We start from the raw sequence: 14,486 nt of genomic DNA on the forward strand, positions 1-14,486 counted from the left end.
AAAATAAGCTATTAAAAATAAATTCCTCGGGGCTGGAGAGATGGCCCAAAGGGTTAAGAGCAATTCCTTTCCCAGTACCCACATGGCAGGTCACAACAATTTTAACTCAATTTCCAGACCACATAGTGCACATACGTACATGCAGGTAAACACTCATACACACAACATAAAAATAAATTGTCCCCCAGGATTGTACAATATCACGGGGTGAAGGGGTACAAAGCTTCCACCTTGATAATGAATACTGTAAGCACATGAATATTGTAAGCGACCATCATTCTGTTGGAAACTAAACCAGGCAAACCACCAGTTAAAACCAGAAGAGGAAGTAATTCTGGAGGCGGGGGGAGGTGTAGAGGCAAGTTGTAGTGAAGGCAGTGGTAATGGGAGTCCTATCCAACAACTTGCGGAAAAATAACGAATAAAAGACAGTAACTTCCACAAGTTCCAAGTCTTCCTAAATTAGAGTGTTAAAAAAACTCTACTCTCATATTCTTGCCGAATATTTTTCTCCCAGGAATACTTCAGGGGGGGGGAAAAAAAAAAGGCAGGAGGTGGAGAGCCAAGTCTTCTCGGGCTAGGTCAGCGTGCAGGTTTCTCAACCGGCAGAACTCTGCCGACACGCCCTCGGTGGACAGGGAGCCTCCAATTCTCCCTTAGTGCTGGCGTGCGGGGCTCCAGGCCTGACAGGGCAAAGGGACAGGGGAGCCACCATCGACAGAAACTTGTAAAAGCAGACACGTTTACCCAGACGCAGACACATGGTTGCTGTGGATACCAAGCCAAGTACCCAAATCCTGCACAGAGGGACGTCATGACCTGCTCTCTTAAGACAGGGGCTGTGGGCTTGGGGACAAGGGTCAGGAGGGGCTGTCCTTTCCCGAGACGTCGCCCCGGGCCTCAGTCCCCTAGGCGCCTACCGCATAGAGGAGCACAGTGCCGGGGCTGGCAGAACTGACCGAGAAGCGGGAACTGGAAGAGCTAGGAACGTCCATGGCGCGACTGCCGTCCCGGGCGGGGCCTGGGCTCGTCTGCTACGCGGCTATGGTGCAGCGGCTGGGGGCGGTTCTTTCGAACGGGGCGGCTCCAATCTGCCCAGGGCGGTGGCACTCACTACGGCCACCGCACCGGACCCCGGGGGCCGCCATCTTAACCAGGACGGAGGCCGCGCAGGGCCCCGTGGAGCACGCGCAGGAGCGCCGGAAGCGGAAGTGGTGGGTTGTGGGCTGGATTTGGAGATCCGTGCAGATTCCCATGGCGGCGGAACGAGAATCGGACTCCACCGAGCCTCCTGGCTCTGAGACACTCCTGGATGCCGTGCTTCGGACCCTCTACGACCTGGGTGAGCGTGGCTCCCGAGAAGAGGCGGCCGAGGACGGCGGGACCCCGGGCCACCTGGGGCCAGCCCGGGTCACCCGATCTCCTGGCGCCATGCCGGCCGGCCGGCCTTACCCCTGCGGTGCCTCCCTCTCTGAGACTTTCTCAGCCACATCTTGGCCGACCTTTCGCTCTCTTTCTCACTGTGCGGAAAAGAAAAATCAGAGCGTGTTACTAAAGACAGGCAACTGTCTGGCACATAGGCAAAAGGACAGTTAGGCGCAGGCTGAAGAGCTCACATGAAGATTGCCTGAGTTTTAGAACCAAACACGTTGCAAACGCTGTATTATGTTTATTTTGGAGCGGTTACTCAAAATTCTAAGCTCATTTTCACGGTTAAAGACATAGCTTAGAATGAAGAAGAACGTACCGGGTGTACATGCTCTTGTGTGTTCCCATTTACTGTCAGAGCAACCCTTACATATCCCTGCATGGATCTCTTTGTTACAGAGAAACAAGCACCTATAGCTAACGGAACTTGTTAAAGGTTGCCTTTCGGAACTCGGATCTCAAGGTCTTGGGCCTAATATCACATTTTGTGCTGTGTTGACTTGTCCTGTATAGATAGGATCTCTGTGTCCATGGAGTGGAGGACAAACAAGACTTGACCTTCGACTTTCACAAGTTTTAAGACTAATTTTTAAAATCCTAAATCCGATTTATGTCCACATATGCTGGAATTCCTTGTTAGTTGCTCCAGTGACGCGGACCGTTTCTATACCCATACTGCCAGAGTTAAATTGGCTCCAAGTACACGTTTAATGAGTACACAGCTGGTGTTTAGAGAGCTCTTGCTCTCGCTCATACTGTAGGTCAGTAATGAGGCCTAGAATTCTGGTTCAGATTTCAGGTCTCTGTTGAGAGTCTGAGCAGAGGAAACAAACAGAAGATGAGAAATTTAGTAGAAAGTAAAGGTATTTAATTTAAGGCAGTTTTCCTGGATTTTTTTAATTCATAACTGAAAGAAAACAGGAAGACCGGGACATGTACTTGTAACCCTGCGATGTGGTAAAAAGCAATACTACTGTAGGGGCAAATGTTTTTAATACAACAAATGGGCGAATTTTGAGTTACAGTCCTGGGAACTAACGACTTTGATGACACTAAGTAAGGATCAAGTGTGAGGACTAGAGCAATCGTATTGATAAAGGTCAGAGATACACGTACAGTTACCTAGGCAAGAATGACGGCATTTTGATTTCTAAAAATGGTGCAGAAACACCCTACTTGAAGAAAAGCAATTTCTTTCTTTTTTAAAAAGAAAAAGTTGTGTTTTTACTTTTCAGGTTACATTTATTTATGGGCAGGCGGGTATCTGTGTAGGTGTGTATTTGTCACCTCCACCCTGTTAAAATAAGACAAGTTGTCTTCCACCATGTGGGTCCTGGGGATCAAGCTTAAGTCATCAGGCTTGGCAGCAAGCAGTGTAGCCCCAGACAGTTTGTTTCTTTATTCGTACACATGGGTGCCTGTGTCTGGGCCATATGCACAGTGACGTTCATTTGGTATTGGGGTTAACTAAAACCAAAATACTTCTAAAATTTTCTTTTATGTTGAAACAAACAGGAGAGACGGAGGTTGAAAAAGAGCATAAAAGGATCAGAAAGAAGAGAGAAAAGAAGAGAGACGTGGAAACAGTAGCAGATGTGACAGCAGAGTCACTTCCTCTGCCTGGAGCTCTTGTGAGAGGCCAGAGGAAGAGTGCTTCCAGCTTTTTCAAGGAGCTCAAAGAAGAGCTGCACTCTGCTCCTGCTGTCCCCTCAGCTCCCCCTTCAGGACCGGAAGTCCCTGCCACTACTGCAGTACCGCTCTCTCCGCTAAAGAACAACAGCAAGCTAGTGGAAGTGGTGGAGTTTCAAAGCAAAAGTAAAAAAAGAAAACCAAAATCAGATCAAGAGGAGCACACAAAGGTAATGAATCTGCTGGTCTGTGCCTGTGTGGTTAGGGTGCTCTAGGTGGCCATAGACTGTAACTGGGGCCCCAAGGCTACCTTCAGGCTCCAACGTTTGGTAAATGACTCTCAGGACTCAGCACTGGGTTCTTATCCATCTGTAGGCGGGCAGGCTGGCTGACTGACCGACCAGAGTTCCCAAGCCCAATCCCCCAGAACAAAGGGGACATCTTGGTGTTGGTGTGAATGTTGGGTCAATTTAGGGCATTAGTGCCTTGAGGCCTCGGGTATACAGAAACACTCCAGTCAGCCGAATATGAATTGCTCAGTGCTTTGGAGATAGCCAGCTGCAAATCAAGGAACCAAGACTATCTTAAGAGTTTCAGGGTTGGCCAGGCATTGGTGGCTTACACTTTTAGAAGCCCACAAGGATATGTCTTTTCTGTTGTGCCATGGTGTGGGAAGGTAGGAGAACATTATTTTCAGTGTTGACCAAGTTTCAAAACTAACATGACCCTTCTCCGTACCCTTCCTCACTAATTCAAGTGTCCTTTTCTTCTTGTGCTCACTCTCGCCCTTCTTTTGAGAGTGGAAAGTTTTCCTTCTAATAGAATGGGCGAAGGAGTTGGCATTGTGTGAGTCTGGATTTCCCCATCCCTCAATAATAGAATGCCTGCAGGCTGTCAGGTTGTCTCTTCCCCTGCAGGAGTCTTTCCCTTGTACTTGGATTTTCTATGAACCTCTGTGTTTGGAACTTCATCCACCTGCTGACATTTGTCACATCCTAGATGCCCCCTACCCTTTGAAAACGCGTGTGTGCCGTGAAGGAGTCGGGTGAGCCCTGTAGATACACACATTCCCATGCAGAGGCTTAGTGTCAGCATTGCAGCCTGGGACTGAGGACAGACGTGCAGGGGTGTGGGGATGCCAGGCAAACGGGGAGAATTTAATAGGTGAGGCCAAAAAGGTAGCCATGCTAAGTGCGGCGTGGCAGAGGATTAGTTGGGCCTTGTTCCCTCAAAGCAGGAACACCATCCTAAGGCAGGTGGCTGAGACAGTGACTGGTGATGAGCTCCATTAGACACTCATAGAATTGGAGAACTCAAGAAAGGAAGAGGTGGTGGTGAATGTTGGAAATAATCCAGCTGTCTGGCCCTACCTAAACCCAGAAAATGACCTTTCCCCGCAGAACTTGGACCCAAGCCATAAATTCCACAATGAAGCTGTGTCACGCATTGTCACAGGTTTAATGAGCTTATCTGGGAACATGGTACTATTTCAGTGCTGCTCTGCTCCAAATGTCTTAACCTGCAAATGCACTCCCCAGGCTTCCCTACCTTTGATACAGCGGCTACAGAAGTCCTGTTACTTAGGAAACTTAGGTAAGCAATTCTCTATTCCACAGTCACTGTGTGCCTGCTCCCTGGCTGTCCCTAAAGACCTACAGTGGAGTGTGTGAATGCTGTGCTGTTTGTGGTTAGAAAGTTATAAATGTACAGAAACAAGTAGGGTGCTGAGAGGAGCAGGCAGAGACTAATCTAGGTAGAATATTCAGGGGGGTAAGGCCCTGAGCAGGTAATGCTCAGTATTGAATGGTACTTGGAAGGGGAATGGGGAGCCACATAAGCAAGAGAAACAGCCTTGCCTGACTGGTTCAAAGAGCTGGAAGATGAGTAGGAGTAGGACAGAGGGGACAGTGGCATGAGATGACGCACAGAAGCTGGGAAGCCAGCCCTTCCCAGGTCTTAGAGGCAGCTATGGGATTTTGTACTTTAAAGTACATGAAGACATCCAGGTATGATGTCTTATGCCTATAATCCCTGAACTCAGGAGGATCACCATGAAGTCAAGCCTGCCTTGGTTATATAGCAAGTCCTAGGCCAGCCAGGATTACAGACAAAACCAACAAGAGTTCCAGGCCAGCCTGAACACATGATGAGGTCCTTCCAATCAAAACAAAACAAAGGAAAAAATCAGTGAAGTACGTGGGGAGCTATGACAATTTCCAGTGGGGGCAGGAGGTGATCTGATTCTTGTTTTCAAGAGACTAACCCTGGATGGTGAATGAATTATAACCAACAAAGTGAGTGAGGGGTTGCTCTCAGCATTGAGTTTGAAATGGGGGTGGCCTAGACTGGGGCTTGAGGAGCCAATGGAAGAAGCTGTTTCAACGGGATTCGTGAGAGGAAGGACAGTCTTGGGCTTTGAAGCAGTATGTCAGGTAGTCTGAAGCATCAGGTGGCACTTGGCTCCTAGGGCAGTGTCAGTGGGGCTGTCCTCCTCAAGCTGCTCAGTCTCCACTGTCACCGCTCTGTGCATCTTAGGCTCCTTAGCGAGCTAGCTAAAAAGGACCAAAGCAGGCCGTGGTTGTGCTCACCTTCAGTCCCACCTTCAGGCAGATCTGTGTGAATTCAAGAGGTCAGCCTGGGCTACATGAAGAGACCCTGTTTCAGAACAAAAGGTGGGGACAGAGGCAGGAATGAAGGATGGAAGGGAAGGGCCTGTGTCCTCGTCTCCGTGTTCTGCTGTAGGAACTGCTCGACCATTGCCATTGCCCCCCATGCTGTTGATTGTTCCCATCCACTGACCCCTTCTTGCCTCCCTGAAGCCTCATGACTCCCCCAGGTGTATGCTCACCGAGGAGCCTGGTGCCTGCTGAGGTGGTGTTGCTGGTATGCACTTAAGTGCACTGCTTACCACATGGGCCACTCAGCTTGTGAGCACAACTTGACAGGGTTCTGTTTGGTGCTTTAAATTAATGCAGATTTGTTTGGCAGATAAACCTCGTAAGGCTTCTCAAACATCGCTTCTGTTTCCACTGTTTGACATGAAATTTACAGATAATAGTTTATTTCCCTGGTGCTAGGGATAGAACAGGGAGGGGCCCTGCACACACAGGCAAGCCTCTCCCTCTGAGATATGCCCCCAGCTGTCATGGAGGTACATGCTGATGGGTTTCCAGTCCACCTGAAGGTCCTGTGCCTCTCACTGTTCAGTATAGCAAGCAGAACTTGACCCTGACCCTAGCCATTCAGATAAAGGATTGTGGATCTGAAGTGAGCACAAGGTCAGGTTCTGACTCCAGGCTCTCTGGCTTCCAGGCTATGTACTTAGCTGCTGCTTGGGAGATAGAATACAGGTTACGTGGGTTCTGTGGCCTTTGATAAGACCAACGGGAGGAGCCAGAGGAATCACCAGACCTGAAGATACCTCCTCAGGTCATTGCCAAATAGCCATGACAACAGAGTGCATATCCAGCTTACCCTCTTCATTCTGAGCTCCCTTGGGATCAAGTTTTAGGAAGAGAGTCATCTAGTTGAGGCACTTCATACTAGTCAAAGTGAGTAAGTCCTTACTATTTTTAAAACCGTCTTTATTTGAAAAAAAGAGGGTGTTTATTTACCCACCCACTCTAATCTTAAAAGTTTGTCTACATTTTATTTGTGCATGGAGTAATGGGCACCATGGTGTACCTGTGTGGAGGTCACAGGACAACCTATGGTAGTTAGCTCTCTCTTTCTACCACGTTGAACCCAGGGAATAAACTCAGGTCATTAGGCTCTGTGAAAAATGCCTTTATCCAAAGCTGAGTCATCTCAATAGCCCACAAGTAACATTTCCTTTTCTTGAGTGGGGTGGTGTTTTGTTTTATGGTTTTTTTTTTTGTTTTTTTTTGTTTTTGTTTTTTTTTTGGTTTTTTGAGACAGGGTTTCTCTGTGTAGCTTTGCGCCTTTCCTGGGACTCACTTGGTAGTCCAGGCTGGCCTCGAACTCACAGAGATCCGCCTGGCTCTGCCTCCCGAGTGCTGGGATTAAAGGCGTGCGCCACCACCGCCCGGCTTGTTTTATGTTTTAAAGACAGGATCTCACTATGTAGCTCTGGCTGTCCTAGAACTCATGATCTAAACCAGGCTGGCCTTGAACTAACAGATCCTCCTTCCTCTGCCTCCCAAGTGCTGGGATTAAAGATGTATACAACTACACCTTGTAGCTGGAAGGTTTCTCCAGTACTGCCTGGCCGCACGGTCCCTCAGCTACTTACAAAATAATCATTCAGAGGCTTAATATTAATTACCGACTGCATGGCCTATGGCAGGCTTCTTGCTAGCTAGCTCTTATGACTTAGCCCATTTTTATTAATCTATAAGTTGCCACGTGGCCATGGCTTAGTGGTACTTTTACATCTTGCTTCTCCTGGTGGTGGCTGGCGACCCCCTCCTCTCCTTTTTCCTCTCCCTGTCTCTCTTGGATTTTTCCCACCTGGCTCCATCCTGCCCTGCCATAGGCCAATGCAGCTTTATTTATCAACCAATCAGAGCAACACATATTCATAGCATACAGAAAGACATCCCACAACAATACCTGGCAATTTTTTTCTTTTTTAAATCTAAGCAACACAGAAGAAAATGCTTTGAGGTAAGTCAGCTAGCCCACAGACAGGTTCACTAGCCCAGGTCCTCTATGGAGAAGAAAGCAGGGGACATGAGGTTTGCACTGTGATTGGATAGCCTTGCTATGCAGGGCAGGGACTGCCCTGAGAAAGCAGGACAGCCACCCTGGCTGGCACCATTGTCCCTCATGGAGGCCAGCATCTTTTTTAGAGGTTGTATGGCATTTACAACTCTCCTTTGCTGCTGTGACAGACGGGGCCTGGGATTGGATGGTGACTATTGTTGGCCAAATGTCTTTGTCTTTGACAGTAGTCTCAAGGTCTCAAGCATCTAGAGAGTCCTGTAGACCTGAAGCCATGGCCAGGGGTGTGACTTGAAAGAGAGCCTTTGCAGCAGCAGTACCACCAGCAGTTAGGAAGCAAAGCTTCACCATAGCCAGGAATGATGCTTCTCCGAGAACTGTCGTCCCAGCGGATGGGAAGGGTGCTGGGAAAGAAAGAACATAAAGGGAAAATGATTCCAAACCTCTGCTTAGACATCTGTGCTTTGCCCAGCAGAACTTTCTGCCTGGTCCATGACAGACATATGTTTCTTTGCTTTTTCTTGTTTCATCTTCCCCTCTTAAAGCCTTGATTCCTTTTTTTTTTTGGGGGGGGGGCTGTTTCAAGACCGGGCAGTACTGGAGAAACCTTCCAGCTACAAGGTGTAGTTATATACATCTTTAATCCCAGCACTTGGGAGGCAGAGGAAGGAGGATCTGTTAGTTCAAGGCCAGCCTGGCTTAGATCATGAGTTCTAGGACAGCCAGAGCTACATAGTGAGATCCTGTCTTTAAAACATGTCAAGGGTTTCTTTGTGTAGCCCTGGCTGTCCTGGAGCTCTCTTTGTAGACCAGGCTGGCCTCAGACTTACAGAGATCCGCCTGTCTCTGCCTCCTGAGTGCTGTGATTAAAGGCGTGCACCACCACTGCCCAGCCTTGAGTCCTTAAACACATGCTCTCAGAGTTGAAGAGATGACTCAGCTGTTAAAAGCATTCACTGCTCTTGGAGAGGACCCAGGTTTAGTTCCCAGCATCCACTTGGTGACTCATAACCATCTGTGACTCTAGTCCTAGGGGAGACAGCATCTCTTCTGAGTGCTTCAGACTCCTGTTCACACATAGCACACATACATACAACTAGGCACACATAAAATAAAAATAACACTTCAGAACAAAAGCGTGCTCTCCACTCTTTTCCGCAAGTTGTTTGTAAAGATCTGGGCAGCATGTGGAATTGGTACTTAGATGGTGGGCTGGCTCCAAGGTCTCTTTTACAGTTTTTCTTGGTGATGAAATACACATAACAGAGTTTGGTACATAGCTGACCACTGGTGAGCAGCCATCGCCAGCTGCCAGCTGCAGAGTGTCTTCCTCCTGCAGGGCCGCAGCTGTCCCTCTTCCAGCCCACCACCTCTGTTCTGCTCTCGCTCTTAAAGGACAACGCCCCTTCTAAGATGGGGTCACTACTTGCCCTCTGTGACTGGCTTATACCACAGTGCCCTCTAGTTCCTCGGTGACATGTTATGTATCAGAATTCTGCTCTTTGGTTTTTTTTGTGTGTGTGCTGTTGACTACGTTTGCTACATTAGCACTCTGCCACTGATCTACACCCCAACCCAGAGACTCCTCTCTATAGAGGCTAAGCATAAACCACTTAACCTGTTCATGTGTCACTAGAAATCTGGTTGCCCTTATATTTTAGCTGTTGTGAACACTGCCACTGTGAACATTAGTGTACAGTTACAGATACCTCTGGAAGCCTCTGCCAGGGTGGAACTGCTCAATTACGTGCCCACAGTGTTTTTACTGTCCCTAGGAAATGCCACACATTGTCCATAGCAGCTTCCCTTTAGCATTTTTGCCTACAGTATATTAGGGTTTCAGTTTCTCAGTGTCCTTGCCAACATTTCTTATTTTCTCGGGTTTGGGGGGGGGACTTTTGGGAGGGGTTGTTTTGCTGTGTTTTAATTTTTATTTTATACATATATCCACAGAGTTCTTGGGTGGTTTGTGTTGAGACAAAGTTTCATGATGTAGCCCAGGCTGGCCTCACACTTGCAGCCACTTCCCTGCCTCTTTGCTCTTCAGATTACAGCTGTGTGCCACCATACCTGGCTAATTGGTAGTTTCTAATAAAAGTTTGTTTTCTTTGCAGAATAAAACAAGGGCCCTTGAAAAAGATTTGGGAATTCAAGAATTTAACCTAGAAAAGGTAAGCATTTTGAGGTAGCTTTTAGTTCCTTTTGAAAGTTTGCATTGTTTATTATGAACTGACAGCTTTAACGGAGAGTCTTGTCCCAAGGCTAGGGAAATGGTGAACCTGGTCTCACGGTGTTCACGTGACTGGCTCACTAGCACAGGGTTGCAGCACAGTGCCCAGTGATGCAGGGGCAGTTAGAAAGACGGGGACATGTGTCCACAGTGTAGCAGGTTTCTAAGATGCCTGAGAAAGGGAGAGGAGGAAGTCACTCAGCAACCGAGAGGAGGTGACTACCTCCTCTGCAAACAATTGTGTTTGACCTGCTGTGGTCGGCCTCCACGTGTGGACAGCATGTTTGGAGAAGTGCATTCGTCTAAGTAGTGCCCCTCTGGTACTGGCTCGGTGGAGAGCATCCAGTCACAGTACTGAGTGCTGCCCGAATCCCAGGACTGTCACTAGTTCATGCAGAGACAATCCATTGCTTCAGCTGTGAGATTAAACGAGGAGGAACCACCAGAGAGCAGGGGTTCGAGAGCCAGCTGGTGCCTCCTCAGCCACAGCCGCACTGCAGTGCTATGGCTGTGGGCAGCATGGCCGAGAGCTGCTGGGCAGTGGTTGGGTGCTGGTCTGACTGTTGTGCACCGACAGGCTCGTTTGGAAGTACACCGCTTTGGGATCACAGGCTACGGCAAAGGGAAGGAGAGAGTCCTGGAACGGGAGCGGGCCATCATGCTGGGGGCTAAGGTGAGGGGCTGCCTGCTGTGGCCAGGTCTGGGGGAAGGGGCAGGACAGGGGCACTGGGACCGCTCTTTTAATGTTTGTGGGAGAAAAACTGATGGTGTGCCTTTATTCTTCCCTTTCAGCCTCCGAAAAACAGTTATGTGAATTACAAGGTTTTACAGAAACAAATCAAAGAGAAAAAGGCAGCCCTGGAGGAAGAGAAGAGAAAGGTGAGTGTGATGTGGCTGCACTTGCCTCTGTTGAACGAGTGGGGCTGCCTCGTGGCTGGCATGCTGGCGGTCAGCTTGCCAAGCGGTCAGGACACCAGCATTGCCTAATAAATTCCCCCTCCTCCCAGTCAGATCAGCTGAACTTCATCAGGCCAGCTGAGCATCTGGCCTGGTCATGGTAAGACATGGCCACAGTGTCTGCCTGTTGAGTGTCTACCATGTGCCCAGCAGGTGTTGGTGCTTGGCTATGGTTGTCCCAAGGGAGCCCTGTCCTCCAGGGGTCATTGCAGTGAGGGAAGCTACAGCCAAACCCTTGGAGTTTTGTGACAGGTCTCGCTATGTAGCCCAGGCTGGCTTAGAATTGTCACTGCTCCTGCCTCTGCCTTCTGAGTACAGGTCACAGGTATACACCACAAGATCCCAGTAGCCTGTCACATTCTCTAACAGGGTTCAGGGTGAGACCTTTTGGTTTATGTTTAATATATCCACTTGAAAATGTTTTAAAAATGGCATTTATATGGCTTTCTGTCACAAACCTATTGCCCTGTTTTTGAATGTTCACAATCCACTACTGACATATTGTCTTCAATGTTAATTTAGGCCCGGGACACAGACATTTTCAAGAGAAAGAAGAGGAAAGGACAGGAGGACAGGTGAGTGGTGGCCACAGTTGCTGGGTCGTCACTGGCCAAGCCTGTGGTTGGTTCCCTCACGGTATCCTGAGGTGCAGCACCCCAGCCCTCTCCACTTACCTGCTTGGGCCTGTAAAGAGGAGGCAGGTTAGGAAACTGCCCCAAATTGGCCAACTGCATCAGAACTGAATCCAGCACCTTCTCTGGTCTCTATTATCAAAGTCTAGACACCTCCAATGACTCATGAGAAGCTGAGGTTGGCATTTCTGACCAGCCTTGCCCTTCCTCTTGAGAAAGCCGGTTGGCATGACTGGCCTGACATGCCCCACACTCACAGTGGAACATCTTGATGCAAAATGGGGACATAGCGGGCAGGGGCCTGGGTCTTGTCTTAGCTTTGGGTGAGGATTCCCTTCTCCTCTGGGCACCGTGCTTCACACCAGGCTCTTCATCTTAGCCCCTTCTCACAGCACTGTCTTTGCCAATTGAGTGCACACTCTGTGCCAGGGAAGAGTTGGTGCCCAGGTGTAGTCACCCCAAGGGAGCCCTGTCCCTCAAGGGACGTGGCAATGCGGGAGCACCCACCTGTGAAGTCATAAATTGTGATGTCTGGTGTAGCGAGTCCTGCAAAGTGGAGCTTGGAGAACATTGCTGGGGGTGAGCAGGAGGTCACTTCAGGGAGGTGACGTCTGTCGGGAACTGAGCAGAGAGGAGGGGTCACCCTGGAAATAGTGTTCCACACCTTCCTGAGGCAAGAGACCAGTGCAGGTGTGGGGCCTGCGCAAAAGAGGAGGCCGCAGGCTGTGGTCCTGCTTGCCCTAACTGTCGGGCACCCAGGCTGTGGTCCTGCTTGCTCTAACTGTCGGGCACCCAGGCTGTGGTCCTGCTTGCCCTAACTGTCGGGCACCCAGGCTGTGGTCCTGCTTGCCCTAACTGTCTGGCACCCAGGCTGTGGTCCTGCTTGCCCTAACTGTCTGGCACCCAGGCTGTGGTCCTGCTTGCTCTAACTGTCTGGCACCCAGGCTGTGGTCCTGCTTGCCCTAACTGTCTGGCACCCAGGCTGTGGTCCTGCTTGCTCTAACTGTCTGGCACCCAGGCTGTGGTCCTGCTTGCCCTAACTGTCGGGCACCCAGGCTGTGGTCCTGCTTGCCCTAACTGTTTGGCACCCAGGCTGTGGTCCTGCTTGCTCTAACTGTCTGGCACCCAGGCTGTGGTCCTGCTTGCTCTAACTGTCTGGCACCCAGGCTGTGGTCCTGCTTGCTCTAACTGTCTGGCACCCAGGCTGTGGTCCTGCTTGCTCTAACTGTCTGGCACCCAGGCTGTGGTCCTGCTTGCCCTAACTGTCGGGCACCCAGGCTGTGGTCCTGCTTGCCCTAACTGTTTGGCACCCAGGCTGTGGTCCTGCTTGCTCTAACTGTCTGGCACCCAGGCTGTGGTCCTGCTTGCTCTAACTGTCTGGCACCCAGGCTGTGGTCCTGCTTGCTCTAACTGTCTGGCACCCAGGCTGTGGTCCTGCTTGCTCTAACTGTCTGGCACCCAGGCTGTGGTCCTGCTTGCTCTAACTGTCTGGCACCCAGGCTGTGGTCCTGCTTGCTCTAACTGTCTGGCACCCAGGCTGTGGTCCTGCTTGCTCTAACTGTCTGGCACCCAGGCTGTGGTCCTGCTTGCTCTAACTGTCTGGCACCCAGGCTGTGGTCCTGCTTGCTCTAACTGTCTGGCACCCAGGCTGTGGTCCTGCTTGCCCTAACTGTCGGGCACCCAGGCTGTGGTCCTGCTTGCTCTAACTGTCTGGCACCCAGGCTGTGGTCCTGCTTGCCCTAACTGTCGGGCACCCAGGCTGTGGTCCTGCTTGCCCTAACTGTCTGGCACCCAGGCTGTAGTCCTGCTTGCTCTAACTGTCTGGCACCCAGGCTGTGGTCCTGCTTGCTCTAACTGTCTGGCACCCAGGCTGTGGTCCTGCTTGCCCTAACTGTCTGGCACCCAGGCTGTGGTCCTGCTTGCTCTAACTGTCTGGCACCCAGGCTGTGGTCCTGCTTGCTCTAACTGTCTGGCACCCAGGCTGTGGTCCTGCTTGCTCTAACTGTCTGGCACCCAGGCTGTGGTCCTGCTTGCCCTAACTGTCTGGCACCCAGGCTGTGGTCCTGCTTGCTCTAACTGTCTGGCACCCAGGCTGTGGTCCTGCTTGCCCTAACTGTCTGGCACCCAGGCTGTGGTCCTGCTTGCCCTAACTGTCGGGCACCCAGGCTGTGGTCCTGCTTGCCCTAACTGTCGGGCACCCAGGCTGTGGTCCTTCTTCCTCTAACTGTCGGGCACCTTTCTCTTACCATCAACACAGGAGATCCAAGAAGTCGGCTCCCAGCATTTTGTCAAATGGACGAGTTGGACAAGTTGGAAAATTCAGAAATGGGACATTGATTCTAAGCCCCACTGATATCAAGAAAATAAATTCTTCCAGGGTAGCTAAATGATGTACTTTGTCAGCACCAGAGAGGAGTGGGAACAAGTGACCGTGCCGTCACAGGACCCTGCTGAAGCTGCAGACTTTCACGTTCCACAGGAGCCTTTTTCATTTGAGGAGCAAAACTGATAAATAGGGTGGTGACCCTGCCGAGTGCCGGCCAGTGCCCAGGCTCCACTCCCATGGGCTGTAGAGGTCGGTCTCTGCAGTTGGTGACCCTGCCAAGTGCCAGCCAGTGCCCAGGCCTCACTCCCATGGGCTGTAGAGGTCGGTCTCTGCAGTTGGTGACCCTGCCGAGTGCCAGCCAGTGCCCAGGCCCACCCCTGGTTGCTGCTGTCGGCACACTTGGTTGTAGTCCACTTTTCATGATTTTACTGTCTCGTGTCTGTGATTGACATTAAAGTGCCTTTTGGACTTTTAATGACAGTGTCACTGTGTCATGAAAGAACTAAGAACTCTGGTCATCTGTTGCTTTTGTGGGGAAGCGGTTTTATTGTCAGCCCACTATATGTAAAGTCCATTTTGTAAGAATTTCCAAAAATACAAC

The 14,486-nt window shown here is 50.2% G+C and overlaps 2 protein-coding genes across 4 annotated transcripts in view; one reads left to right on the plus strand and one right to left on the minus strand.

The window, feature by feature from the left end:
• Positions 1-1,191, minus strand: part of Gnpat (glyceronephosphate O-acyltransferase) — a 31,220-nt gene extending 30,029 nt beyond the window's left edge. Inside the window, exon 1 of one of the 3 annotated variants that reach the window (XM_059263811.1) lies at positions 960-1,191. In XM_059263811.1, coding sequence (XP_059119794.1) covers positions 960-995 — 36 coding nt within the window. In that variant the 5' untranslated portion in view covers positions 996-1,191. Of the gene's footprint in view, positions 1-920 lie in introns of all 3 variants that reach the window. The other 2 variants (XM_059263809.1, XM_059263812.1) reach the window with 2 other exon arrangements.
• C5H1orf131 (chromosome 5 C1orf131 homolog) lies at positions 988-14,155 on the plus strand. Its single transcript, XM_059263814.1, has 7 exons — positions 988-1,342; positions 2,944-3,287; positions 9,855-9,911; positions 10,548-10,643; positions 10,763-10,849; positions 11,450-11,502; positions 13,817-14,155. Exons 1-7 carry the CDS (start codon positions 994-996, stop codon positions 13,947-13,949), a joined length of 1,119 nt encoding a protein of 372 aa, XP_059119797.1. The 5' UTR covers positions 988-993; the 3' UTR covers positions 13,950-14,155.
• Positions 14,156-14,486: the final 331 nt, after the last annotated feature.

The sequence above is a fragment of the Peromyscus eremicus genome, chromosome 5 (assembly GCF_949786415.1).
Source record: "Peromyscus eremicus chromosome 5, PerEre_H2_v1, whole genome shotgun sequence".
NCBI lineage: Eukaryota > Metazoa > Chordata > Mammalia > Rodentia > Cricetidae > Peromyscus > Peromyscus eremicus.

What these genes read in the sequence shown, in the direction of transcription:
- C5H1orf131 (XM_059263814.1), top strand. Translation starts at nt 994, where the DNA reads ATGGCGCGACTGCCGTCCCGGGCGGGGCCTGGGCTCGTCTGCTACGCG. An exon ending in AAGAATTTAACCTAGAAAAG is followed by an intron (nt 9,912 to 10,547) that starts GTAAGCATTTTG and finishes GTGCACCGACAG; the next exon opens with GCTCGTTTGGAAGTACACCG. An exon ending in TGGAGGAAGAGAAGAGAAAG is followed by an intron (nt 10,850 to 11,449) that starts GTGAGTGTGATG and finishes ATGTTAATTTAG; the next exon opens with GCCCGGGACACAGACATTTT.